Below are 26,754 nucleotides of genomic sequence, written 5' to 3'. Positions count from 1 at the left end.
ATGATGAAGAAAAAAAAAACGAACTGATACAAATAAAAAATAACTAAAATAACTTTAAAAAACTCTTGAGTTTTAAAAGACTCTTGATGTCTCAACTAAAGAAAAAAATATATATAATGCCGCCGCGGGGCGGAGCGGCGGCGGGGGGCCGGCCGCCGAGGCTCAGGCTCGGCGATCAGCCACGACAGCGCCAGCTGCAGAAGGCTCGGCGGTCAGCCGCGACAGCGCCAGCTGCAGGAGGCTCGGCGGCCAGCCGCGACAGCGCCAGCTGCAGAAGGCTCGGCGGCCAGCCGCGACAGCGCCAGCTGCAGAAGGCTCGACGGCGACGGAGCCGGCGCGACGGCGCACGGGCGCGGGCTTGTGGGAGCGGGGCTAACGGCTCAGCCACGACATTGGTCTAAGCGCGACAGCGGCGAGCGGCGGCCATACATTGAAGCGAGACACTGCGATGGGACTTTTCATTCGCACGTATGGCTGCCGCTCGCCGCTGCCGCGCTTAGACCAATGTCGTGGCTGGGCCGTAAGCCGGCTCGGGCGCGGCTCGAACAAGCGGGCGCAGGCGAGTCCATGCACACAGGGTACACGCTCGATGGATCTAGAACGTTATTCACAAAAGATGTACTCGTGTAATGCTTTACTTGTCAGTTCATACCTATTATTCAGGTCTTTTAGTTTCAATTCTAATTTGTGAAATTCATCGGAGCGATGGTTCAACTCCTGTGCTGTCAGGTCAAGTTGGTATTGACAGTTTAGAAGCTCATCGCTTAAGGCAGCTGTTACATTTTGATGTATTTTGAATTTGCTTAGCTTTAGATATTTTTTAATTTTATTTGACCCTTTCAACGTCACTCTGGGATCACTGCCGCCCTCTATGTGCACAGACTGTTTTAAATCTACAGGGTCTTTCATTGGGGAGCATGATGCACTGTCATGAACCACATCTAAATCAAATATATTATATTCAGCAAATATACTTAAATTGTTTTCAGCCAGAGCGGAGTTCCCGGAGCAATACTTGCAATACCATTTTGAATCCGACTCCTGCAGTTGCTGCTCGAGGTCCCGGATGCGTTGTAATGCCTGCTCATGTATCTCTTGGCATTGCTGGAACCGATCAATGACTGCCTAGAGGTCATCCCGTTGTCCTTGCAGGTCTTCATACTTGACATCTTGGTTGGCTGATTGCTGATTTTTGAGGCTTGTGTTACTTGACATCTTGGTTGGCTGATTGCTGATTTTTGAGGCTTGTGTTTGTTTCATTCTAGCCACCATCACATCCCGGTGTGTTGTAACCTTGGTAGTTTGTTCTGTAACATTATTCATCATGTGAGATATTGAAGCCTAAATGTATTGTTAAAATATATTAATTAGGGCTTATAACAGGATATAATGTGATTAAGATACAAGAATATGAAACCACAGCCTTGATTTTGTTAACAAGATTTCATATAACAAACTTTGTAATTCACTTTGTTGCAAGTTACACGGGATAGCAGTGAGTAAGGTTTTATTATTTCGAGTTGGTTTAACAAAGAAAATGTAAATATGGAAGTTAAAATACTAATATTATGTACTTCAAATGTTTACAAACAGAAAACACAAAAATAACCTATGACAGTTACTAGTTCTAGACAAATAATCTGAAAAACTACACTTAAATATTAAGTAAGCTATACTCATCTGTAAAAAACGCTAATTAATTATAATTGTAAATCTTGAACGCTACTCCGTTGACGGTTGGCGTAGTTTTTTCGTCAATATTTGGCTTCTTAGGCTGCATGAAAACTTATGATAACACTTTCTCATTTTAATTAAAATACGATACATCACTGTAATTCCTTATATTTTACATTTTTAATATTTATAACACATTATTGAAATGATATACGCACGAAGCTTGAATTTGACGTTTTTTTTTTTTTTGAATTTTATGGCCTGGTTACGAGACCTTTAAGCCAAGTCTTTAATTTTATATAATAAGTCACTGGTTGACACTTCACTATTGTTATGATTAAGTTATTAAAGATTTATCACTGTATTTTTAATGAACTTATAAATTGGCTTATATGTTTGAACGTCTTTTAGTATTGAATTTTACGTTTAACCCGGTCGGTGTTGCCTGTCCAGGCGTTGGTATCTCCTGCGAACATAGATTTAGAATTATTAAACTAGATTGTTTAGTTAGGTCAAAAAGTGTGTCCACATGAGAGGTAATTGTTTGGGCTGGTGTCCCTCTCGCACTTGCTGACAATGTCAACATTATTCAGTGACGTCATCACTGTCATAAATTGGGGATACCAGTCAATTTTCAAAGTTACTACTAAATCTACTAACACCCAATTGAAAGTATTTTTTAATTATACAAATCTTTGATTTACTGGCATCAAAATAATTACATTATAATTATTTTCAATTTTTTTGAAATATATCGAAACCCTAGTTTGAATATAACATTAAAATAAAATAAGAAGTTATAAAGTCAGGTAATATACAGATAAAAATACTACTAATATGGGAACCTCATTAACACTGGCAACACGTGCGAGAGGGACACCAGCCCAAACAATGCCCTCTCATGTGGACCGTTTTCGCTAGTCTGATACGATCGACTTTCTGTTTCAGTAATAAGGTTTAATTTCGTATGGCAAAAAATGTGATTGAGCTGTCCCCTGTAAAGGTCTTTGCCTGCGAATTGCAAAGTATGCGTTAGGGCCCGCACAGACGGGCGACTCAACTTTTTTGTCTGCGGAGATCGGTCTATGGGCTAGTATGAAAGTGCGCACACGTTGCAACGCAACCTTTTTGTCTGCGGGTTCGACGAGTGACGACAAGCCTGCGACGTAACTGTCTCATTCTCTATATGTTTCAATGCAAGTGCGCACACGGTGACAAAATAGTCGCCGGTCGGTTGTCATTTTGACAGTTATCACTCAACCGCCTGGGCAAACGTATGTTATTATTAGAAAAAAAATATAATTTTAAATGCCGATTGTTGAAGTCGACATTGATACCTGTCGTTTAATTTCAATTCTTCAGAAGTAGAGGTAAGACCGACTTTATATGACAAGAATTTAAAAGAATAGTCCTACAATATTGAGGAAAACGATGCCGGGTTGTAAAATTCTAACGAGTTCATCAAAACTTTTAAACACTTATTCTGAAGTACCAAAAATGTTTTTTGGATAGGCTCTTAATTTCATGAAAAAAGAAAAAGTTGCGTCCGTAGTATCTTCATAGTAGTCTGTGGTTGCATCGCTGTTGTTCCCGTGTGCGCACCTTTGAAATTGTCGCAAGGAGTTACGACAGAGACAAAAAAGTCGTCGAGTGACTTTGTCGCCCGTCTGCGCGGGCCCTTATAACAAATAGTTTAATGTTTTGTGAAGATTAAAGAAATATTGTTTGTTGATAACAATGATAACTATGACGGGAACTATTCCTCTCACTTCTTGTCACAGACAAAATTATCACTGGATTTAGTTTTACGCGCCTTGGCTAGCTATCAATAGTGAAACAAAAACCAAAAGAGATATAAGGCTTACGGCGAAATTGTGGTCAAAAAAGCTGCACTTTATGCAAAAAGCAAGCCACTTTGTACAGTGATACTAGGGACCAATATAAATGATTTCTTCCGAGGAAACACAAAAACCATAAGATCTAGCTAGATGAAGACGTTGCTTTGATGATGCATAAAACATGAGCAACGCTACTAAATTAGAAACACGTGTTAAGTTTAGTTTCGGACGATACGCCTATAAGCAACCTACATAATTTGGTCGAGTTAATTTGAAATGTCAAAAACAGTGCTAAGTAATTTGACATTTCAATACTAGGTAAGTATAACCAAAGATATATGGAATAAAATAAAATACTATATACGTATTTCTAACATGGAGGAAGATGATCTGCTGCGCCGACCCCAAATAATGGGAAAAGGGCAAGGGAATGATGATGATGATACGTATTTCTAACAACGATTCTATTAAATGGGCAGGGAATCAAATTCCTTGACTGTATAGCTGTAGATGCCTAAATAAAGATTTTTAATACTTATGGGTACCGATAAATTTATATAAAAATACAGTAAAGGGCGATAAAACTTGCACATCGGTCTTTGGAAAGAGACAACGTCACATAAGTGATTGGAGAGTAGAGTAGGTAGATAAGTACCTCCCTATGGGCCTATGGGTTTTATAAACACACAACAAGTAGGCGCGAACAATTCATACTTACTTTTCTATGATTCAAACACACAACAAGTAGGCGCGAACAATTCATACTTACTTTTGTATGATTCAACTTCACATCATACTTATTTTTCTAATATTCAACTAGAAAAATAAAAAAAGCGAAAAACAACAACATAATTCTTTTTAAACACATTAAAAAAAAAACCGGAGCTGGGTCTCGAACCTGAGATCTCAAAAATGCAAGTCAGATACTCTAACCCCTAAGCCAAAAAACGAGGTGCCGCCGGCTCAAAATATTGAATCATATTCAGATGTGGTTACTCGGCAATGTAATTAATTATTATCTCACTAGGTGGCACTTTTCAACATTGAAAACAGCGCCATCTGTAAATAACTCGAAAACTAAGAGGTACCAGCGACGATAACTCGCGTTAAGTAGGTCGCTACACGATGTACTGAGTTACCAATCTTTGTTTATTTAATTAATCTATGGTACCATATATTTTTTTTCTTTCTTTTAGCCCCAGAAATGAATATTGTTAATATTTTCGTGTTCTTTGTGTTACACAGTCGTACCTAATACACAGTCCCGCAGACACAGTGTAGGCGGGTAAGTAGTATAGTGCATAAGGGATCCACATGACATGAGAGCCACTGATGCACACAACACAGGACAGGAGCCCAGGACTTTACCAGGGATACACTCATAAGAGCTAATATGGTGGCTTCTTTATCTACAGAATTCGTGCATATTAGTGCGTTTTCACACTATCCGATCCGATATCGGATGTAGGAAAGATTTTAAAGGAAAAAAAAATCAAAGATGGCGGCGTAAGTATATGGGATATCAGTCCCACATCCGATATAGGATCGGATAATGTGAAAACGCACTTATGCGCTAAAGAGTATGAAATTGAATCATGATACTTATACATACTATAAAATGGCTAAAATGTAGTTTTACATCCAGAAAACTTACCGGCAGCAGACTTGCTGTGTCCCGCAGACACAGTGTAGGCGGGTAAGTAGTATAGTGCATAAGGGGATCCACATGACATGAGAGCCACTGACGCACACAGGAGGCCGAAGCGCCAGGACTTTAGCAGCGACACGTCCAGGTATCTGAAATATTTTAACACAAATTATTACCTGTCAATTAACAAAAAATAAAACCGCCTTCAAAAATAAGCGCGTTACAAAACACGGAGAAACTAAAAAGCCAAAAATAATAAACCTTTCAATTCAGATTTCTTATCGTATTGCAATAAGCTAAACATCCAAATTATAAACAAATCAATTATTTTTGTAGTCGGTACCAGACCTGTTCGTCGCCTTGCTATTGCCTGTTTGCCCACCCAACCATACACAGGCTGGTACCGACTCCAAAAATAATTGATTTGTTTATAATTTGGATGTTTAGCTTATTGCAATACGATAAGAAATCTGAATTGAAAGGTTTATTATTTTTGGCTTTTTAGTTTCTCCGTGTTTTGTAACGCGCTTATTTTTGAAGGCGGTTTTATTTTTTGTTAAAAAGTTTATTTATTTGTTGATTTTTAGTGGTTCCTAGTGATATTATATGTATCAGTCCGAATACATGTACAGTAGTGAAAGAATTATCCTTTAACTCCTAACCATTGAGGAGATGACCTTCCATCATCAGCTCAGCCACATAAAATTATTACCATCAGACGTAAATACTGGTGCACCTTTGAAAAATAGACTAAAAACATTACATGTGCCTATAACATTTGAAGAGTTCCCTCGATTTCTCCAGGATCCCATCATCAGACCCTGACTTGGTGCCAATGGGACCATCTCGGGGTTATACCGGTTCGATAAAAAAAAAATTTTGAAAATCGGTCCACGATTCTCGGAGATATCGAGTAACATACATACAAAAAAAAAAAAAAAAACATTCAGTCGAATTGAGAACCTCCTCCTTTTTTGAAGTCGGTTAAAAATAGGCTACGTGCCTCCTAGTCAAATCACCTTCTTTTTAAGAACTGTCACAAAGAATTTAAACGACTTTCTAATATGGAATTTATATGAAATCGAATTGAGTGACGTCACGGTCAACTCAGTAACTTTATATATTTCTACCTGACTTATTAAATAGAAATTGGATTTAAAAATAACTTCTGTCCATGTTTTTCATGTAATTATCTGATGCTTTATTTTTGTGCATGGTACAAAATATTTTATTTTAACTACAGTCAAGTTCCCTATAGAATAGAATGAAAGATCATCGCTGGAAGTCACCAGCAACACGCTGAGATGAGGCCATTTCGTGGCACTTCATTCCTTTCTGTCTTGTTGTTATTATCTATTCCCTTCGGTCGTGTTTTAATGTGTCGCCACTCGTTTCGAACTTCCTAGGCTTGTGCCGTTTCGTTCATGGAGCGGAGCGCTCCGATCTCGTTCAATCGCTCCCACGACCTAGTTCGCTCTTTTAGGTCTTTTGCTCATTTAGTTCAGCCAGACCAGCGACCACTGCGGTCGGAAAGATCAGAACGAATGGGACCGAATAGTGTCAAAATGATAAGAATAGTCCACAGATATTAACATTCCGGGCCGAAATATTGTAAGTAACCGAAGTTTAATATGAAAACATGACGTTTTTTGCAGCTGTTCTAAGTAGCTCTCGCTCTCGGTCGGTGCAGTCACACGCTCGTTCTCGATCCAAACCGCTCGCGCTCGCCGATCCTATACTGAACTAAATGAGCACAGATCGATTCTCAGAGCACGGAAAGATTCAGTTCATTTCGGTCATTGATGGGATTTTATTCCTAACAGTTCATAGTTCGTGAACGACACAAGCCTAGAACTTCCTTTTTTACGCACTTGTATCTTTATTCTGACAAAGTCAGTTTCAGTATAGTTATATGTAGAATAAAATGAAGTAAGTACCTGGATATCTTTTCAACACACGTCTTCTTCTTGACGACGACCTTCTGTTCCTCAGGATCTGACTTGATGATGATTGGCTCCGGGAGTTTAGGGATCAGGCGGGGCACCGGGGGCTTGATGTAGAGAGATCTAGAAAAAATTATAGTATACTGTGCAAGGGAAGTAAGCGGGATTTTGTTAACAAGTGTTAATAACTCGCGACAGCCGCAGGCTGGAGACAGTTATAGACACGAGCTTACAAAAACCTTACCTCCTGAGTTACACACAATATTTTTCATCACATTTGAGAGGAAAACACAGAGAGAAAAAATCATAAAGCAAAACTTCCAATGAATGGCGGTGTTGTACTGCCCTGCGTACTTAACACAGCAAAAGGGAGTGTACAAGTTTCTAATGGGTTGACAACGCGCATGTGACACTCCGTGAGTTGCAGGCGTCCATAGGTTACGGTGACCGCTTTCCATCAGGCGGATCGCATGCCTGTTTGCCACCGACGTAGTATAAAAAAATGTGATCATTGTCAGTAGGGTGTTGTTATTTCATGTGATGACAGAGCAGAGTTCCAGTACCTAACTGGTTCTAGTTATTGTTTTTTTTTTTGATCAGTGTTTCGGGAATTTAGAGAAACCTCTATCTTATCCACATAATGGACGCCGTGATGTCCCGAGGGGACATCCCGGGGAAAACCTTGTTATTGTGTGACACGTATAAAAACAAATACTTGGCGCAGTCGGTTGGATATAAATAAAAATAAATAAATAAATATTATACGACATTCTTACACAGATTGACTGAGGCCCACGGTAAGCTCAAGAAGGCTTGTATTGTGGGTACTCAGACAACGATATATATAATATACAAATACTTATATACATAGAAAACATCCATGACTCAGGAACAAATATCTGTGCTCATCACACAAATAAATGCCCTTACCGGGATTCGAACCCGGGATCGCGGCGTAGCAGGCAGGGACACTACGCGCTAGGCCAGACTGGTCGTCGGAACTTAAAGTTCAAATAATAATCAGAATTTATTTGTCTATCATAGGACTGATAAAGACGAACTGTAACCCAATTGCAACTTCCGCCAGAACTGCAGCGTGCGCTTGCAGTTTCTATACAAATCGCAGTTGAATTGCAACCTGTGTGTGTTGGCTCTGAGACAGTTTCATAAATTTTCTTCGTCTGACCGGCCCTTAAAGCAGTACATACATACATACATACATACAATCACGCCTGTATCCCATGAAGGGGTAGCCAGAGCACATCTCACACTGAAACTACTCAAGTTTCAGTGCCACTCTTGGCAATAAGGGGTCGATATAAAATGAAAGTGTGACATTGCAGTGACAGGTTGCCAGCCTCTCGCCTACGCCACACTTTAACCCATATCCCACAGTCGCCTTCTACGACACCCACGGGAAGAAAGGGGGTAGTGAAATTCTCAACAAGTCACCACACGCAGCAAAGCAGTACTTGTTCCTAAAATATACACCGTTTTTTTGTTTTCCGTTAAATTCGACACGTAGCTAAGTTCATTAACAGATATCAGTTTTAGTTAAATTCGCAATAAAACATTTTTCGTCATTTTCATACATAACAAATGAATTTATTAGTGTGAGAAACCCTTAAAAATAACATTCAAGTTAGTGTCAAGTGGTTGACGGCACATGTCAAAACAAGTAACATTAGAAGTTGGTAAAGGCTGTCACACACGTGTTCAGTAATTATCTTTGTTTTTTTAATAACTCGATAACCGTAAGAGTTAAGACGCTAGTTTCTTAGAGAAGTTAATTGTATTTGATCTAAAGAACCTACCCTTAAAGTTAACGGAATTCAATAAAAACAGGATGTATATTTAAAAAAAATGGCGCATTCGATAGGATATGAAGCTAACTAGTTACACTATATTCCCAAAGGAACATTAGAATTTGTTCATTCAGGCAAAGAGGATCGAGTATTATAGAGAGTTACTGTCAAAGTAAAATGTGGAATCACAGTGCATAGACTGTCATCTCTCGACACAAGCTTAAAACTTTTGAACCTCAGTTTTGACAATTTGGCTCTTATTTCATTTCATTTATTCAATCACATAATAAACTTACAGTAATATCACCAAGTCGTTTACATGCTAAATGTCAATTCTAATATACAACTGTTAAAAATATTGTAAAACTAAACTATTTACAAAACACAGTATTGAAATATAATAAATACCTAAGCAATAAATTTAAATTCAAAAACAGATTCAATTAGACATCAAATACCACAAAAAAAAACAGAAATATAATTATAAAAAAAACTAATATAAACTAATATTATGGCCCATGATATGTGTTAAAATGTCAAATATTAATATTAGCGCCATCTAGCCGAGCATTCCCCAAAGGTGTAACGCCATCTAGGCCACCGTACTTTTCTCTAGGGCTTTGAGGTACATTTTTTTCTTAGACTTTATCGGTCTATACGGAGTTACATGTCGTCACTACTTTAAAAAAACTTGTATCTTCGTCTGTCAATGAAAAGAAAATTGTAGTAAGTATGTATGGAATACATATAGACTTACTGCGTTTTAACTTTGAGGAGCAGCGTGAGATACGAGATTTTTTCAAAGTAGTGAAGATATGTCTTTAGTTGAAAATATAGCCAAGGTATAAAGCAAGTTACCTGCTGAGCTTTCGTCGCTTGTATACGCAAGTACTGTCGGTGGACAGGTCCTCAACCGAATGCAAGATGGAGGACGAGCGAGTGGGCCGTAAGCGAAGACGCGCCACTTCTCGTGGCAGTCCTGAAATACACAGTCTTATTTTTAATCAATTCTATATTATATAATGCTCAATGGTCCTTAATGTAATTTAAAAATATCAAACTACGAACACTAATATAATAATTTTAATTTTAATATACCATATAATAATTATGTACCTAAATCAATTATGACGTGTAATATGTAACAATATTATAAATAAATGAGTATGAGTATGAGTATCATATTCCTACCTGAGCAGTGATCAATGAGTGTGCCGAGCCCAAACCTACTTACTATCCATTTTTCTCAAAAATATTCTTACATGTTTAAATAAAATAAATATTGGGGACACCTTACACAGATCAACTTAGCCCCAAACTAAGCAAAGCTTGTACTATGGGTGCTAGGCGACGATATACTTACTTAAATAGATAAATACATACTTATATACATAGAAAACATCATTACTCGGGAACAAATATCTGTGTTCATCACACAAATAAATGCCCTTACCCTCCTGAGTCCAGGTGCCCTCGTTTGAGTATATAAGGTTTGAACTTTTACAGGAATAAAAGAAAGTTCTAAATTCAAAAGCACAGAAATTTGCCAGGGATCCAGGAGGTTATCGGGATTCGAACCCAGGACCGCGGCTTAGCAGGCAGGGTACAGTCAAGTGCAAAAATACGTATCGATTTTATCCGCTCAAAAATATGTACCGAGACCTTATTCCGCCGACACAAAGTGCTATGGGACATATTTTTGATAAATTGTACGCACCCATATTTTTACACTTGACTGTACTACCGACTGAGCCAGACCGGTCGTCATTTAAAATCTATAAAAGAAAAAACTGACTGTTTGACATATCAACGCACAGCCGATACCGCTGGTCCTAGAGATTCCAAATTTATCCCGTAGGTTCCTTATAAAGGTGTAGAGGAGCACTAAGAAAGGATTTTTCAAAAATCACCTCCTAAGGGGGTGAAATGGGGGTCCAAAGTTTGTATGGGAAAACAAGATTAGATTAGTACGAGTGCGAAGTCTTAGGAAAAAGCTAGTATAAGATAAAAAAAAATATTCGAGGAGTCCCTCCGCTCGGAAGAAGTGAAACTTCGTAATATGGAAATGAAAATATTTCAAAATTCGAGTTGGCTTTGATCGTTAAACGTTTAACGTTGTCAGTTGGAAGTCGTATTAGAAATCTCACTTCAAAAATAGATTAATAGGGTTGAACTTTCTGAGACTTGAGCCCATATGAAAGGTCAGGTCGGCTAGAAGCAAAGCTTTGATGTCAATTTATACTTTTCACCACACCAACTGGTAAAGGCTTACTTTGCTATTCGAAAACAGATAGCAAAATTGCATTTTATCCACAAGAGAGCAAAGTAATTTCATACAAATTTTAACTGGATGTTTTGAACTGGCTGGTATAATTTACTTGTAAATGATGTTTTTGAATCATAAATATTGAATAGATTGATACATTTGATTAGTTTGATGTTTCATAGTCAGTATTTTGTTCGTGTTGGTGTGGTAAAAAAAATTGTGTTTCACTAGGTGGCAAAGTTTGTTTAACCTTCGTGCCTTGAAACCCTCGCAACGCTTAAGATTCCACTTTTTGAACCACTCGCTACGCTCGCGGTTCAGTATTGGAATCTTTCGCTTGCTCGGGTATCAATATTGGCACGTGCGGTTAAACAACAACTTTGCCCCCTTGTAAAACAAATAACTATTAAAGCCATTAAAGACAACAGCAAAGTCTTAATGAACAGACTAGCTTTTCACGTCACATCGTCGCTCCGTTTTGCCGTGAAAGACGGACAACCAAACAGACACACAGTTTCCTATAAATGAAACTTACCGACCACGCCTAGCACATCCATCCCCTCGGAGTCTTCAGAATCGGACATTTGTAGAGCATGGTTTTGACGTGTCACCTGAAAATGAAAGGAATGCAATGACAGTGTGTCGATTGTCTTGATTGTTGCTTATGATTAATATTTTTAATTATAAAACTCCCGTGAGACTCATACATATTTAAAAATATTTTAAGCGGGTTACTCACGCATTAAGTCTATATAGCGTTCGCGCTCTCGACATGTAAAGGCGGGGTCGCTACTCTTGAGAAAGGTTCTCGAAATTGAACCGAAACATGTCGAACTCTATATCGACTTAATACGTGAGTAACCCGCTTAAAATATATTTTTAAATATTTTTAATTGTTAATATTTCTATTAATTTAATTTGTTAAATTCTAATGAATACTTTGCAATGTTGACATGTAAAATTGACCCCGTGGCCTATTTGCTGAATAAATGATTTTGTATTTTGTCAATTTTTAACCCCCGACGCAAAAACGACGGGGTGTTATAAGTTTGGCGTGTCTGTCTGTGTGTATGTCTGTCTGTTTGTCTGTCTGTCTGTGTGTGTGTCTGTCTGTGGCATCGTAGCTCTCGAACGGATGAACCGATTTTGATCTAGTTTTTTTTTAAAGCTGTGTTAGTCGGGAGTGTTCTTAGCCATGTTTCATGAAAATCGGACCACTGTGTCGCGGTCGGGGGTTTTTTCAAAATTTTAATTTTGTGGTAGGTTATTCCCTATAATCTTCAAAACATGACATGTATCACTTTGTTCTATACAAATTGTATGGGAAAAGTTTTTCTCGATTTGCGACTTTTCCAGCCGGAATTTTTTTTATGGTCCCATACAAGCTTCGATCCTGGATAGGAATGCGTTAGATTGGCGTCAAAAAATTTTTTGTCAAAAATGCCCTTTTACACGCAACCTCTATGTTTTTTCCAAAATCTGTAAATGCCATTTCTCATCAATTTGAAATCGAGGCAAGGTCTCCTTAGGCCATTTTCGCGTAGGACCACGGGATTTTGAGCTACGACTTCATGCACGCTCCGGGCCTTCGGCCCTATACGGAGCTCAGCCTTCAGCCTTCGCCTTTAGATACTTGACTTGGTAAAGATGTACACATGTACAGTCAACCAATTGGAACCCTAGGCCACTGTAGAACTATGTCATAGTGACGTTATAAATCAGATTGTAAGTAATCTCTTATTTCTTGTCATTTTGACATGGTTGTAAAGTGGCCTAGGGATCCAATTTGTTGACTACCCCACGTCCCCTTACCTCGATAAGCCTGGGATGCATAATCTCAGCCAGAAGGTCGTTCCGTTTCGCTTCTTCCGTGAGCAGCGCATTCTTATGATTTTCCGCATCAGGTTGGAATAAGGCTTGGAGGCGGTTATCCTTGGGTTCCGTTTTACCTGCAATAAACACAGATGCAGGTACAATACAGACCGTCCCATGGCGAATGGCGATGCCACATGGAGGCAAGCCCTTAAATACCATAGATAGTATACTTTACTGAAAGAAGACTTCATTTTATTTTTAAAACAGTAAAATTGCATTCAATTTTTTTTTAATTTTTACTATGAGGGCTTCTTTTTTTTTACTTTTTGCTTTCCTCCGTCGACGCCTGGAGAAAATACAGGTTCCAAGGTATGAACTACAGTTGTGCCTGCTCGTTCGCTGAAAAGTTCGATCCCAACTAGTACGATCTCCGCAGTGTACTAGTTCGTTCTTTCAGGACATTTAGTACAGTAGTACACTGAGAGAGCGAGAGACAAATTGTACATATGGCGTACAGCTCAGACGAAGGATACTATAGACTTGACGCAAGCGTACACCCGTAAGGGACAGATATAGAATAATGGAGCGAATTTAAGAATCACTTTAAAAATGGCTGACAGTTTACCATAAACAACCTACGTAATTTGGGCGGATAATAAGCTTGACACACACGTCCTTATTGTTTGCCACAAACTCGTTTGTGGCAACGGCGGAAAATTGAAACTATGACAAAGACAAAAAATAACATTTTGCTCTCTGTCACTCTTATTATAATTTGTATGTGACCATTTCGTTCGGTAGTGGTATTATTATTTGGCTGTCTAGTCTATAGTATCCATTGTTTAAGGCGTACAGGAACGCTCGCTCGTACTAGCCGAGAGCTGATCGGCCGTTTTCGCGCGCTCTCGGTCCGAGTCAGTCGGTTATATTTCGGTTGCGGTCGGATCACACGGATCGCTTTGCTGTCATTGTCACTTCTCGGCTCTTCGCTGCCATTCTGTTGCGCGTGTGTGAGTGTACTAAATGTATTAGAGAGCAGAATCATTTGGGAGTAGTTCGGTCTAGTACAGTGCAGGGAATCGTGTCTTTTGTACTATTAGTACATGCACTACACAAGCCTAGTATGAACATTTTATCAACAACTAACCTTCCCGGCTTCGCCACCAGTGGGCTTGATCGCTTTTTCTTTAGTGTATGGTATCTATTACAGTTTATAATTTATATATAGTAGTGTCACTACTTAAAAAAAACAAAAAAAAAAACTAATTGATTTGTTCCCTACATCGATAGATGGCAGCACCATCTCTCTCGCTATATCGTAATCAGGCAAAAGGATTCATATAGGAGGTGCAAGCACAAATTGCTCGCCCTTAGAGTTGGTCAAAGGCGCCTAGCCTTCAGAGATAACATACACTAGAGAAATTTCGACGGGTACCTCGGCGGTCGAGGTGGTGTAGCGGTCGAACACGTCAGCCGCGTTAGCTGGAGACCCGGGTTCGATTCCCGGCTTCGCCACCAGTGGGCTTGATCCCTTTTTTTTTTAGTGTATGGTTTCTATTTCAGTTTATAACAACTAACCTTCCTGTATATCGGTGAGTAGCGTAGTGTTTTCCGTTGTGGTAGTGGTAGGAGTGGCCCTTTCTCTCACGCAGGGCGGATCACGGTATAAAGTCGCTGATACGCAGACGTGTAGCATCCCACCTCCTGTACAAATCAAATACAATAAAGAAATATTATAAGACATTCTTATACAGATTGACTGAGTCCCGCGGTAAGCTCATGAAGGCTTGTGTTGTGGTTACAATGTCCTTAGATATGAGTCTTCTTCATTCTTGCGTTATCACGGGTCATGATGAAAAAAAAAATGTACTATTTAAATGGCTAATGGCAAAGCTGTTTTACTCTATTAAAGAACAGATTTGTGGACAGTAATGGGGAAATATCAACAAAGTAATATATGCTGCAAATATTGTACATGACGGCGCAACGTCAGCGTACGGTTGTAAACGGGTGCGCCAGGCCGAGCATCACGCCACCATCGCCTCATCAGCTCATTACCACTACCACCGCCCCTCCAGCAGACTTGTTTACCTGAGGTTATAAAAGTTCCGTACTCAGGTAAAAGAGGACAGATACCCTGTGGCTTCGGCCTGACGCACTTGTTCTTTGCTTAAGAAATTGTAATTACTGTTGTTAGTACCTAAGTGGAAATCTTCAATAAAATTTGATCAATGAAGTAATGAGATTTCTGGTTTCCTTATAATTATGGCAACTCCTCCTTCGACTCCGCCTAGATACATATTGTATACCTTAGTTTAATTATAAGTTAATTTTTAATGTATTTTTAGTTTATTGTATAATTTGTATGCTGCCAAAACACAGCTAAAAAGTTGGGACACACAATTTATGCATGTTAACACTTTTTAAATGCGAATAAAAAAATATGAATTATAAGAGCCTGAGGGCAACTACTTTGGTTAATACGGGGTATTAGTACAAAGACACTATTGTTATGAAATGTTTACAACCCAGAGGCCAAACTATTATTGCTATTGGGATAAGTCCGATTAAATTTTAACTCCTTGTTTCCAAGTTTTCGAACTCACCATAAATTAAATATAACAAGATCATACCATTCCATACATTAAAATGCGACCGCCTACGAACGCGCTTACACCACACATAGATGGCGCCACAAAAAAATGCCTTGTTGCCACCGATTATTTGTAGATTAGCATTAAGTGTCAATTCTGAGCCGTAAATCTATGTCAAAAGTGACACTCAACGCCATCTACAAATATAATCGAAAGCTACAAGACTTTTTTTTTGTGGCGCCATCTTTGTGTGGTGGAGTGTAAGCGCGTCCGTAGGCGGTCGCATTTTAATTAATGGGATGGTATGATCTTTTTATATTTAATTTATGGTCGGGTTAAACTTTAGCTCCTTGTTTCCAAGTTATCGAACTCACCTAAAAGCAGCACAGTCCCATGCAGTCCATACATGCCGACCAGCTTCTCTATAAGCATGGGAAACACGAAGCTGCCAGCAGCTGTTCCGCTCACGCATATACCGTTGGCTAGTGCTCTGGAAAGGGACAAAAGTTTCCAGTTAAGTCAATTGGCAATGTAAGATCAGTTATAAATCACAGATAATACTTAGTGTTTGAGCCGGAACCCAAACATTAAATAAAACAGTCTAAGAAATATTTACCATTTTTAATCGATTTTAAATACAATAGGTTGAATAGGTGGTTCTAGCACAGAATATATAATAGTACAAGTACAGAAGGCCCACTGCTTTGATGTTCACGAAATGCCGCCTTTTTAAATGCCTACAAAATTCTAACAAAGAAACGAGCCGCACGTGCGCAGCGTCGGACGATAGGGTTGCCTATGGATTAAAACGAATTAATACTCAGATTATATTCAAGTTTTGGGTACTTTCTAAGTATATATGCTATTTATATATATTTGTTTAAGTCCCAAAATTACAAGCCTTATTGAACTTTTCCGTGGGACTTAATCAATAGTAGATCTGTGTTAGATTGTCCTATTTTATTCATGATGTCTATTTAACTTTAAAGCATTATTAGCCATTCCACACGCGGACATCGCATATGAACCTTAAAAAAAAAAGACTCGCGACGTAAAGTAACAATAGAAAGTGCGTACGTGCGTTCCGTGAGAACGCGCGCCACCCCTGATTAGGCCGCGAACTCGCGGCCGCCAGCATGTACTTGTAGCGCGGCGATAGAATCGCGGAGTGAGCCGCCCCTGGTTCTAGTCTAGGACACGTAGCGGGAGAGATAAGTTCGGTTAGAAAAAAAGGACGCTGGTGCCGTGCACCTTGCTTTTATAGTGACGCGAAGGGGAAACTATGGCGCTTCAGTCTTCATTCCTATTGGTCCGGCAGGTCGAGGCTCTGGCCACTGCTCATTGGATCAGCGGGGTGACCGGAGGTTGGCTGTCCTGGACAGTGTTGCCAGTCATGGCGATAACACTTACTCGTAGTTACATACATGGCGCAGAAAACCATTGCAGGTTACCATCTTTTTTTTTTAGTATGAATAGGTAGACGTTTGACCACGATCACACCTGATGGTAAGTGATGATTTGGTCTACGGTATTACCCTACTAGGGTATTTTAGATCAATGCAGGAGGCTTTAAAGGTTTGACGTTTCTGGTGACTCAGTGACATTGGAGTAGGTGCCTACTTAAATACGAGTACGTGAATTCCAGGCTAGTTTAAAAAGTAACAGTCTAACAGGTAAATTATTTTTTCTCAAACATGCAATGAAATATTGTCTTTACGTTCCTTAAAATGGGCTGGGAAGTATCGCTTTTTGGGCGCAACAACTCGAGAGGACTGTAAAGGGATTTCATATTATTTTTCAGGCCTAGGCCTGCAAAGTAACTTTTTTTTATAAAATATTGTCCTTTAGAGCATTTTTTTTTATTTCATTGTATGTTTGAGAAAAGCACTATACATGCCTCGGCGTGAAAACGGATTCCCGGCCTCGTATCCCTATCCGGCTATATACCCACTTGGCCGGAAATCCTCATTTTCCCGGCCTCTGATGTAATGTACTATTCCTCTTTGCCGTAAAATGGCATTTTTAATCCGAATCACTTACAATCGGCTCTGTTTGATTTCAATACATGCTGGTCTATGAGGGTATCCATACTAATGGGAAAGTGTGTGTGTCTGTTTGTTTGTCCGTCTTTCACGGCAAAACGGAAAGACGCATTGACGTGATTTTTTAAGTGGAGATAGTTGAAGGGACGGAGAGTGCCATAGGCTACTTTTTGTCTCTTTCTAACGCGAGCGAAGCCGCGGGCAAAAGTTAGTAATATATTCATTGTTGATTACCTGTTAGTAATATATTCATTGTTGATTACCTGTTAGTAATATATTCATTGTTGATTACCTGTGCTTGTCGAAATATTGTGAAACAATGACGATTCCCGGCGTAGTGGAAAGGCCGCCGCCAATTCCTGAAAAAATAAGAGTTTAAAAGAGTCAGAGATAAAACATTAATATTTTTATGGACCAAGGCAAACTTGGCCAAGCGGCTTGGAAGCGCTGGTGGCCTAGCGGTAAGAGCGTGCGACTTAAATCCAGAGGTCGCGGGTTCGAACCCCGGCTCGTACCAATGAGTTTTCGGAATTTAAATGTGCGAAATGTCATTTGATATTTGCCAGTCGCTTTTGAAGGAAAACATCGTGAGGAAACCGGGCTAATTCCAATAAGGCCTAGTTACAGTAGTTACCCTTCGGGTTGAAAGGTCAGATAATAATAATAAGTAAATAAATATTGGGGACACCTTACACAGATCAACTTAGCCCCAAACTAAGCAAAGCTTGTACTATGGGTGCCAAGCGACGATATACATACTTAAATAGATAAATACATACTTATATACATAGAAAACATCCATGACTCAGGAACAAATATCTGTGCTCATCACATAAATAGATGCCCTTTCTGGGATTCGAACCCAGGACCGCGGCTCAGCAGGCAGGGTCACTACCGACTGAGCCAGACCGGTCGTCAATCAGATGGTCAGATGGCAGTCGCTTTCGTAAAACTAGTGCCTATCTAGTATCTTGACTATCTTGGGATTAGTTGTCAAAGCGGACCCCAGGCTCCCATGAGCCGTGGAAAATGCCGGGATAACGCAAGGAGGATGATGACCAAGGCAAACTTAGCAAACGAATGAATTTAGTGGTTACAGTTCCGATGGTGTATGGTGGAGGAGTACCTACTATAGGCTACTTGACCCTTTTTAAAAGTCTGTTTTATATGATTAAGTACTGTCTAATCAACCAAAATAAGATATTACCATATTTATTTATGACTTAAAAACAGCAAAAAATATTTGTAAAGTAGGTATACTTTTACGTAATGAGGCAAAAACAACACAGTCATGTTACTCATGTTAATCTATAGATTGTCTATGCATCAGGCCATTATATTCGAAAACAACATTTTCTGACTTTTTAAGTATGAAGGCATAAAGTTCAATATGTCAATCATTGTTTTGACATGCAGTAAGGTTCGAATTCGATGACGTCACTAATATCGCTGACAGCGTTTTCGGTGGCCAAAATAAATAAAAACATTACACATATTTTTAGTCGAAAATACGTAGTCATCATACACTTTTAATACCCAAAATCCGACTTGAGACAACACTCTAAAATTGGTTGCTCCTATCAATATTTTGATAGTCGTAGTCAAGCATCTTGATTCCATACGAGCCTGATAAGATCTTAGACAAATCAAATAAGGTAATTTTGATTGCTCTTACTTTTGCAACGTAACTGAATCGATTAAGATCTTGTTCAATAATTCCATGAAAAATAATTATGCTAACTAAATTACCTTAGTAAGTTCAACTAAGGATTGAATCAACCTATGTTACATAGTTATGGCTAACAAGTTAATAATTGATTCAAGGTGTACAATGGTTAGGAATAACAAAACACCTAAGTAATTAGTTCAATCATACATTCCCTTGTTGTTTTTAGTAATCAGCTTTATTTGAATTATATAAGATCGTAATTGTAGTGATTAACTTAACGTCAACTAAGAGAAAACTGCTCTTAGTTGGTCTTAATTTTTTAGAGTGAATCATTTACTGTGCCAAATTCGATATGAGTCTAGTAGCCTATTCAAGGTAGACTAGTAGTCTCTTACCAGTTAGTACTCCGAAGCTGAACAGCAGATGCAGAAGGCCTGTGCTGAAGTAGGATAACGCTAGACCGGTACCACAGAACAGGCCTCCGATGAAGACCACCAGGCGACAGGAGTACTTCTCGCAAAGAGCCGATGACAGGGGAGCTGGAAGAAAAATTAATCATAACTAGTATATTGACCGGGATATAGACCGTGATTACCTTTTTGATTTTTGTCGAGCTCCCGATATTTCGACGCAGTTGCATGCATCATGATCACGGAAAACATCGGCGGTTTTCCGTGATCATGATGCATGCAACTGCGTCGAAATATCGGAAGCTCGACAAAAATCAAAAAGCTAATCACGGTCTAAGTATATCCCGGTCAATATAAGTCTAATGAAAATAACCGTGAATCATTCAAAATTAATCATAGTGTTTATTTGAAGTTTTTTAATATTTTCCAAATGGCGATACCCATGTTCAGATTATAGCGAACTTAACTGTAATTAAAATAAAATATTGTATACCATGCATGAAATAAAGCATCAGATAATTATAAGAAAAACATGGACAGAAGTTATTTTTAAATCCAATTTCTATTTAATAAGTCAGGTAGAAATATATAAAGTAACTGAGTTGACCGTGATGTCACTCAATTCGATTTCATATAAATTCCATATTAGCAAGTCCTTCAAATTCGTTTTGACTGTTCTTAAAAAGAAGCTGATTTGACTAGGAGGCAAGTAGCCTATTGCAGGCCCTTGTATGTAACGCGATGTAATGATACCCAGTAATCTAGTGTACCTTAATGATAGATCAACAATAACAATTGTAGATAGCGTCGTTATGTTCCAAAAGGCTCGCTCTATCCATTATCGATTTTCCGTAGCAGATTATTAGAGATCCTTAATATATGTCCTAAAGACTTACCTAAAGCCAAGCATAATGTAGATAGCGCTGCTGGTATCCAAGAGGCTACGGACTCAGAACTGTCTGGGAAGGTCTCCATGATCTCCACATACAGCACGCCGTAGGATTTGAAGAGCCCCGCTACCCAGAATTGAACCATGAACGCTCCGAAGACGACCACCCAGCCGTAACCACCGTCTGGAGGAGATGTCCTGGAAAGTACGTTTTAAGTTTAGAGGTCTGGATCTAGTCCATCATAATCATCATAATATTTATTTATTTCAAAGGACAGTAGCCCAGTGGGGGACAATAACTCACGACTCGCTAGTCTCGGAGCGGAGCTTCTTGGACGCGGCGAGTAGAGGTCGCGCGGTGACCGACAGCACCAATGTGTGGTGGGGGACTATAGCCCAGTGGGGGACAATAACTGACGACTCGCTAGTCTTAGAGCGGAGCTTCTTGGACGCGAGTAGAGGTCGCGCGGTGACCGACAGCGCCAGTAGTGACTAATGTGTGGTGGGAGACAGTAGACCAGTGGGGGACAATAACTCACGACTCGCTAGTCTCCGAGCGGAGCTTCTTGGACGCGGCGAGTAGAGGTCGCGCGGTGACCGACAGCGTCAGTAGTGAGTATTGTAGTGAGGACAGTAGCCCAGTGGGGGACAATAACTCACGACTCGCTAGTCTCCGAGCGGAGCTTCTTGGACGCGGCGAGTAGAGGTCGCGCGGTGACCGACAGCACCAATGTGTGGTGGGGGACTATAGCCCAGTGGGGGACAATAACTCACGACTCGCTAGTCTCAGAGCGGAGCTTCTTGGACGCGAGTAGAGGTCGCGCGGTGACCGACAGCGCCAGTAGTGACTAATGTGTGGTGGGGGACAGTAGCCCGGTGGGGGTCAATAACTCACGACTCGCTAGTCTCCGAGCGGAGCTTCTTGGACGCGACGAGTATAGGTCGCGCGGTGACCGACAGCGTCAGTAGTGAGTATTGTAGTGAGGACAGTAGCCCAGTGGGGGACAATAACTCACGACTCGCTAGTCTCCGAGCGGAGCTTCTTGGACGCGGCGAGTAGAGGTCGCGCGGTGACCGACAGCGTCAGTAGTGAGTATTGTGTAGTGGGGGACAGTAGCCCAGTGGGGGACAATAACTCACGACTCGCTAGTCTCAGAGCGGAGCTTCTTGGACGCGGCGAGTAGAGGTCGCGCGGTGACCGACAGCGTCAGTAGTGAGTATTGTGTGGTGGGAGACAGTAACTCACGACTCGCTAGTCTCCGAGCGGAGCTTCTTGGACGCGGCGAGTAGAGGTCGCGCGGTGACCGACGACAACGTCAATAGTGAGTCCTCCTCTTGCTCGGTGGGGGACATGGCGGACAGGTATGCACCCACTTGCTGGAATCACAACATTTCTTGTTAGAATACAACCTGTTTTTATTGAATTCCGTTAACTTTAAGGGAGAGTTCTTTAGATCAAATACAATTAATTTCTTCAAGAAACTAGCGTCTTAACTCTTACGGTTATCGAGTTATTAAAAAAATAAAGATAAATTACTGAACACGTGTGTGACAACCTTTAGCAATTCCTGATGTTATTTGTTTTGACATGTGCCGTCAATCACTTGATACTAACTTAAATGTTATTCTTAAGGGTCTCTCACACTAATAAATTCATTTATTATGTACCTATGAAAATGATGAAAAAATTTTATTTTGCGAATTTAACTAAAAGTGATATACAGGATGGTTCCTGATAATGAACCTAGCTACTTGTCGAATTTAACGGAAAACAAAAAAAATACGGTGTATATAATATCTATAGCGCGCTTCAGACTCATTAATCCTCCTTGCGTTATCCCGGCATTTTGCCACGGCTCATGGGAGCCTGGGGTATGCTTTGACAACAAATCCCAAGATTTGGCGTAGGCACTAGTTTTTACGAAAGCGACAGCCCCATCTGATTACGCATTTTACTTCGACAGTAAACTGTCTATAAAACTCGATCCCCATTGCAGGTACTTAACTTACAGTGGCTAACGGCAGCTCAAGCATAAGGCTGTGGGGCCGCTCCCTCTGCTCTGGTGGCGCTGACTGTACCGACAGCAGCGAGCCAGACTTGTCCGGGGACAGGGTTGCCTGTACAAAAAACAAAATAATCAATAGGTACGTAAGTCTATATGTGTAGGTTAACTTCAAACTCGGGTAAATTCACTCTGCTTTAAGGTTGTTTTCCCCTCACTATACCTCGGAAACACGTGTTTTGTCCTTTAATACCAGCGGGTAAAAACGCATTTTATCCACTAGTGGGTAAAGTAATTTGACCTTGAATAAAGTCAAATTAACTGGTTTAAATTGATAAAAGCAGGTGAATCTAGTAATAAAGATGATTAACCACCTGTGGAACTACTGGAAGCAGTGATAAACGCATTTTTTGCGTTGTAGTTTCCTCGCTATAGTGAGGGGAAAAGTTTTGTGTTACACTCGGCTGCAAATGTATTTTACTTCTCGTGTGTTAAAAAACTCGCAAGTTCAGGATTCTATTCTCGAACCACTCGCTTCGCTCGTGGTTCAACTATTGACTTGCTCGTTTTTCAATTACATACTCGGCGTTAAAATACAACTTTGCCCCCTTGTATAACAAATAACTATTATGTATAAAAATCATAGAGGAATAATTAATTGAAATACGGTTGTACTCACGTTATTATCAGTTTCGTTCAGTTTGCGGAGTCTAGCCGTCGCGTGAACTCCTATACGCCTGAAGAGGGGCCTCCGAATTGGCCCGAAACATGTCGCAGCAATAGCGATATAATAACGTGAGTACAACCGTATTTCAATTAATTATTTGAATATGTCTCACGGAAGTTTAACGTGTATAATCATAGAGGAATAAGTAAGGAAAGAGTTGTAACTCCATACATCAGTAAATTCAAGTTATTTGTAGTGACATCTAGCGTCACCCACGAGTCAATCACGCGTCAACTAGAGTAAATTATCAGTGCCACGGGTATCAGTATTACGGGGCCAGGTGGCGTAGCCGAATGGCATTTCTGCGACGCAAAACGAAAGCGAAACGCCGCGCCAGTTAGTCTGGCTCTGTCGCGCCAATACGCACGAGCGATAGAGATAGATATCTACGAGCGTTTCGTTTCGTGAGCGTTTGTGCCATTCGGCTACGCACCCTGATCAGATGGCTTGCTTATTTTGCGTACAATCTCGCGTCCCCGACAGAAATGGCTTTAGGCAGTTTGAGGTCGGGCAAAATCCTCTTCAGGTCGTCGCGACACAGCAGTCCAGTAAATGGCCATAAAGAATACACATCGGTTATTCGTCTTCATGGAGCGTTGTCTCTTTCTTGCTTATGTGACGTTAATTGTCTCTTTCCAAAGACCAATGTGCATTCTTTATGGCCGTTTGTACTGTAAGTAAATAAGTACGGAGTCAGGTCGATTGAGCAGGATAGAGCGACGGTCGTCGGTTGTGCCGAGGTGCCCAGGATCTGGGGTCCAGTGGAACGAGGACAGAAGCAGCAGAGAGACAAGGATAGCTAACCTCGATGACATCAGTGAGCAGGTCGATTGAGCAGGATAGAGCGACAGTCGTCGGTGGTGCCGAGGTGCCCAGGATCTGTGGGTAAAGTGGGACAATGACAGAAGCAGAGAGATAAGGATAGCTAACCTCGATGACATCAGTGGGCAGGTCGATTGAGCAGGATAGAGCGACAGTCGTCGGTGGTGCCGAGATGCACAGGATCTGTGGGTAAAGTGCGACAAGGACAGAAGCAGAGAGACAAGGATAGCTAACCTCGATGACATCAGTGGGCAGGTCGATTGAGCAGGATAGAGCGACGGTCGTCGGTGGTGCCGAGATGCACAGGATCTGTGGGTAAAGTGCGACAAGGACAGAAGCAGAGAGACAAGGATAGCTAACCTCGATGACATCAGTGGGCAGGTCGATTGAGCAGGATAGAGCGACGGTCGTCGGTTGTGCCGAGGTGCCCAGGATCTGGGGTCCAGTGGAACGAGGACAGAAGCAGCAGAGAGACAAGGATAGCTAACCTCGATGACATCAGTGGGCAGGTCGATTGAGCAGGATACAGCGACGGTCGTCGGTTGTGCCGAGGTGCCCAAGGATCTGGGGTCCAGTGGAACGAGGACAGAAACAGCAGAGAGACAAGGATAGCTAACCTCGATGACATCAGTGGGCAGGTCGATTGAGCAGGATAGAGCGACGGTCGTCGGTGGTGCCGAGGTGCCCAGGATTTGGGGGTCCAGCTTGGACAGCTCCTGGTAACAAATATTTAGCATTTTAAATATGTGGTGATTTTGGGTGATCCTTGAAAGTGTCAATTTTCCCCGTCCTAGAGAAAAAAGTACCCGTAACATTAAAATTAATCATCAAACTATTTTTTTATCATTATAGTAGGTACCACAGAGTCTAACTGGGGCAGGAATGCATTTTTATTTAGGGTTAGTAGAATTAACTTTAAAAAAAATCAAACACCTGAAACATCATTACCCTGGTGCATCCATTCGTCTTTTTTAGTGTTCCGTAGTCAACTAGGAACCCTTATAGTTTCGCCATGTCTGTCTGTACGTCCGTCCGTCCGTCCGCGGATAATCTCAGTAACCGTTAGCACTAGAAAGCTGAAATTTGGTACCAATATGTATATCAATCACGCCAACAAAGTGCAAAATAAAAAATGGAAAAAAGGTTTTATTAGCCGCCCCCTACATGTAAAGGGGAGGCTGATATATTTTTTTTCATTCCAACCCCAACGTGTGATATATTGTTGGATAGGTATTTAAAAATTAATAAGGGTTTACTAAGATCATTTTTTGATAATATTAATATTTTCGGAAATAATCGCTCCTAAAGGAAAAAGAAAGTGCGTCCGCCCCCTCTAACTTTTGAACCATATGTTTAAAAAATATGAAAAAAAATCACAAAAGTAGAACTTTATAAAGACTTTCTAGGAAAATTGTTTGAAACTTGATAGGTTCAGTAGTTTTTGAGAAAAATACGGAAAACTACGGAACCCTACACTGAGCGTGGCCCGACACGCTCTTGACCGGTTTTTGAGAAACTACTACAAAAAGAATAATCAGGTATTGAAATCAACTACTTAAATTAAATATAATTTCATATTTTATTGCAACTGTAAAGAAATTTGTTAAAAAAAAATACGCCAAGGGAATTACATCAAGAATCAAATTCTCAGGAATGACCCTTTTGCAGCCTGGCAAAACATAGCAACAGTTACGTTACGTTCTCATACAAAAGTGAATCAACAATTACCACATGCAAAACGGTTTAAAGATAGTGGCACGGTGTTTTCAGTCAAAGGAAATAGTAAATCCGATGTACTGAATAGGATATGTTTAGGAAACACAACGATAGAGGGCGTGAAAAACAATAGGCTAGTTTCCTACACTTAAAATAAAATATTTTTTGCTGTGCACGAAATAAATCACCACATAATTAGAAGAAAAATATGGACAGTAGTTATGTTTAAACATAATTTCTATTAAATAAGTCAAAGAGAAAGATATAAAGTAAATGAATTGACCGTGACGTCACTCCTCAGTATTTCATAGTAATTCCATATTAGCAAATCGTTTTGACAGTTCTTAAAAAGAAGCTGATTTGACTAGTAGGAAACAAGCCTATTTCTATATGCCGTAGTGCAAGTTGTTAGCTAGATGTCACTGTTACCCCCGCAAACTGGATAATGATTTGTTGTCGTAAAATGTATAAGTATTTTTTGATGTCCAAATTTTTCGCTAGATGTCAATGTACCACCTGCAAACTAGCGAACAACATTCTATGGTTAATTACATGTAATTAATTTGTAAATAAGTATATGCAGAAATAGTTATACTGGTTGATGAATGATAACATAAAAAAAAATAATCAAAGATCCGCCATCAATATGTGGCGTTCCATGATTAAAGGGTCCATATGCTTAATGCTGCATGGAAAGTCACATGAAAAGTTGTCGTAACTCAAAAATTGATGGCGCTGCATTCGAAAATTTTGACTGATAATTCTATACCATACTATTCAATATACTCTATGGAAAGTGGCGCCCTATTATTTTCTACTCTTTTTTGCCAGGTTGACAAACGTCGCTGTTCGACTAATACACAGAGATATAAGTAGATATGAATGAATCATTC

The 26,754-nt window shown here is 40.2% G+C and overlaps 1 protein-coding gene across 1 annotated transcript in view; it reads right to left on the bottom strand.

Moving 5' to 3' along the window:
• The window catches only part of LOC125239564 (monocarboxylate transporter 12-like), a 70,834-nt gene that overhangs the window by 20,251 nt on the left and 23,829 nt on the right, over positions 1 to 26,754 (bottom strand). Inside the window, exons 2-14 of the mRNA XM_048147194.1 lie at positions 24,763 to 24,861; positions 22,604 to 22,711; positions 21,840 to 21,970; positions 20,601 to 20,791; positions 19,690 to 19,833; positions 17,918 to 17,984; positions 15,958 to 16,073; positions 14,568 to 14,693; positions 12,987 to 13,123; positions 11,710 to 11,785; positions 9,767 to 9,887; positions 7,098 to 7,226; positions 5,167 to 5,309 (exon numbers count right to left, since the gene is read on the bottom strand). Coding sequence (XP_048003151.1) covers positions 5,167 to 5,309; positions 7,098 to 7,226; positions 9,767 to 9,887; positions 11,710 to 11,785; positions 12,987 to 13,123; positions 14,568 to 14,693; positions 15,958 to 16,073; positions 17,918 to 17,984; positions 19,690 to 19,833; positions 20,601 to 20,791; positions 21,840 to 21,970; positions 22,604 to 22,711; positions 24,763 to 24,861 — 1,588 coding nt within the window. The remainder of the gene's footprint in view (positions 1 to 5,166; positions 5,310 to 7,097; positions 7,227 to 9,766; positions 9,888 to 11,709; positions 11,786 to 12,986; positions 13,124 to 14,567; positions 14,694 to 15,957; positions 16,074 to 17,917; positions 17,985 to 19,689; positions 19,834 to 20,600; positions 20,792 to 21,839; positions 21,971 to 22,603; positions 22,712 to 24,762; positions 24,862 to 26,754) is intronic.

The sequence above is a fragment of the Leguminivora glycinivorella genome, chromosome 25 (assembly GCF_023078275.1).
Source record: "Leguminivora glycinivorella isolate SPB_JAAS2020 chromosome 25, LegGlyc_1.1, whole genome shotgun sequence".
Classification (NCBI taxonomy): Eukaryota; Metazoa; Arthropoda; class Insecta; order Lepidoptera; family Tortricidae; genus Leguminivora; species Leguminivora glycinivorella.
The sequence above is the reverse complement of the archived record's forward strand: the minus strand, read 5'-3'. Positions and strand labels throughout refer to the sequence as shown.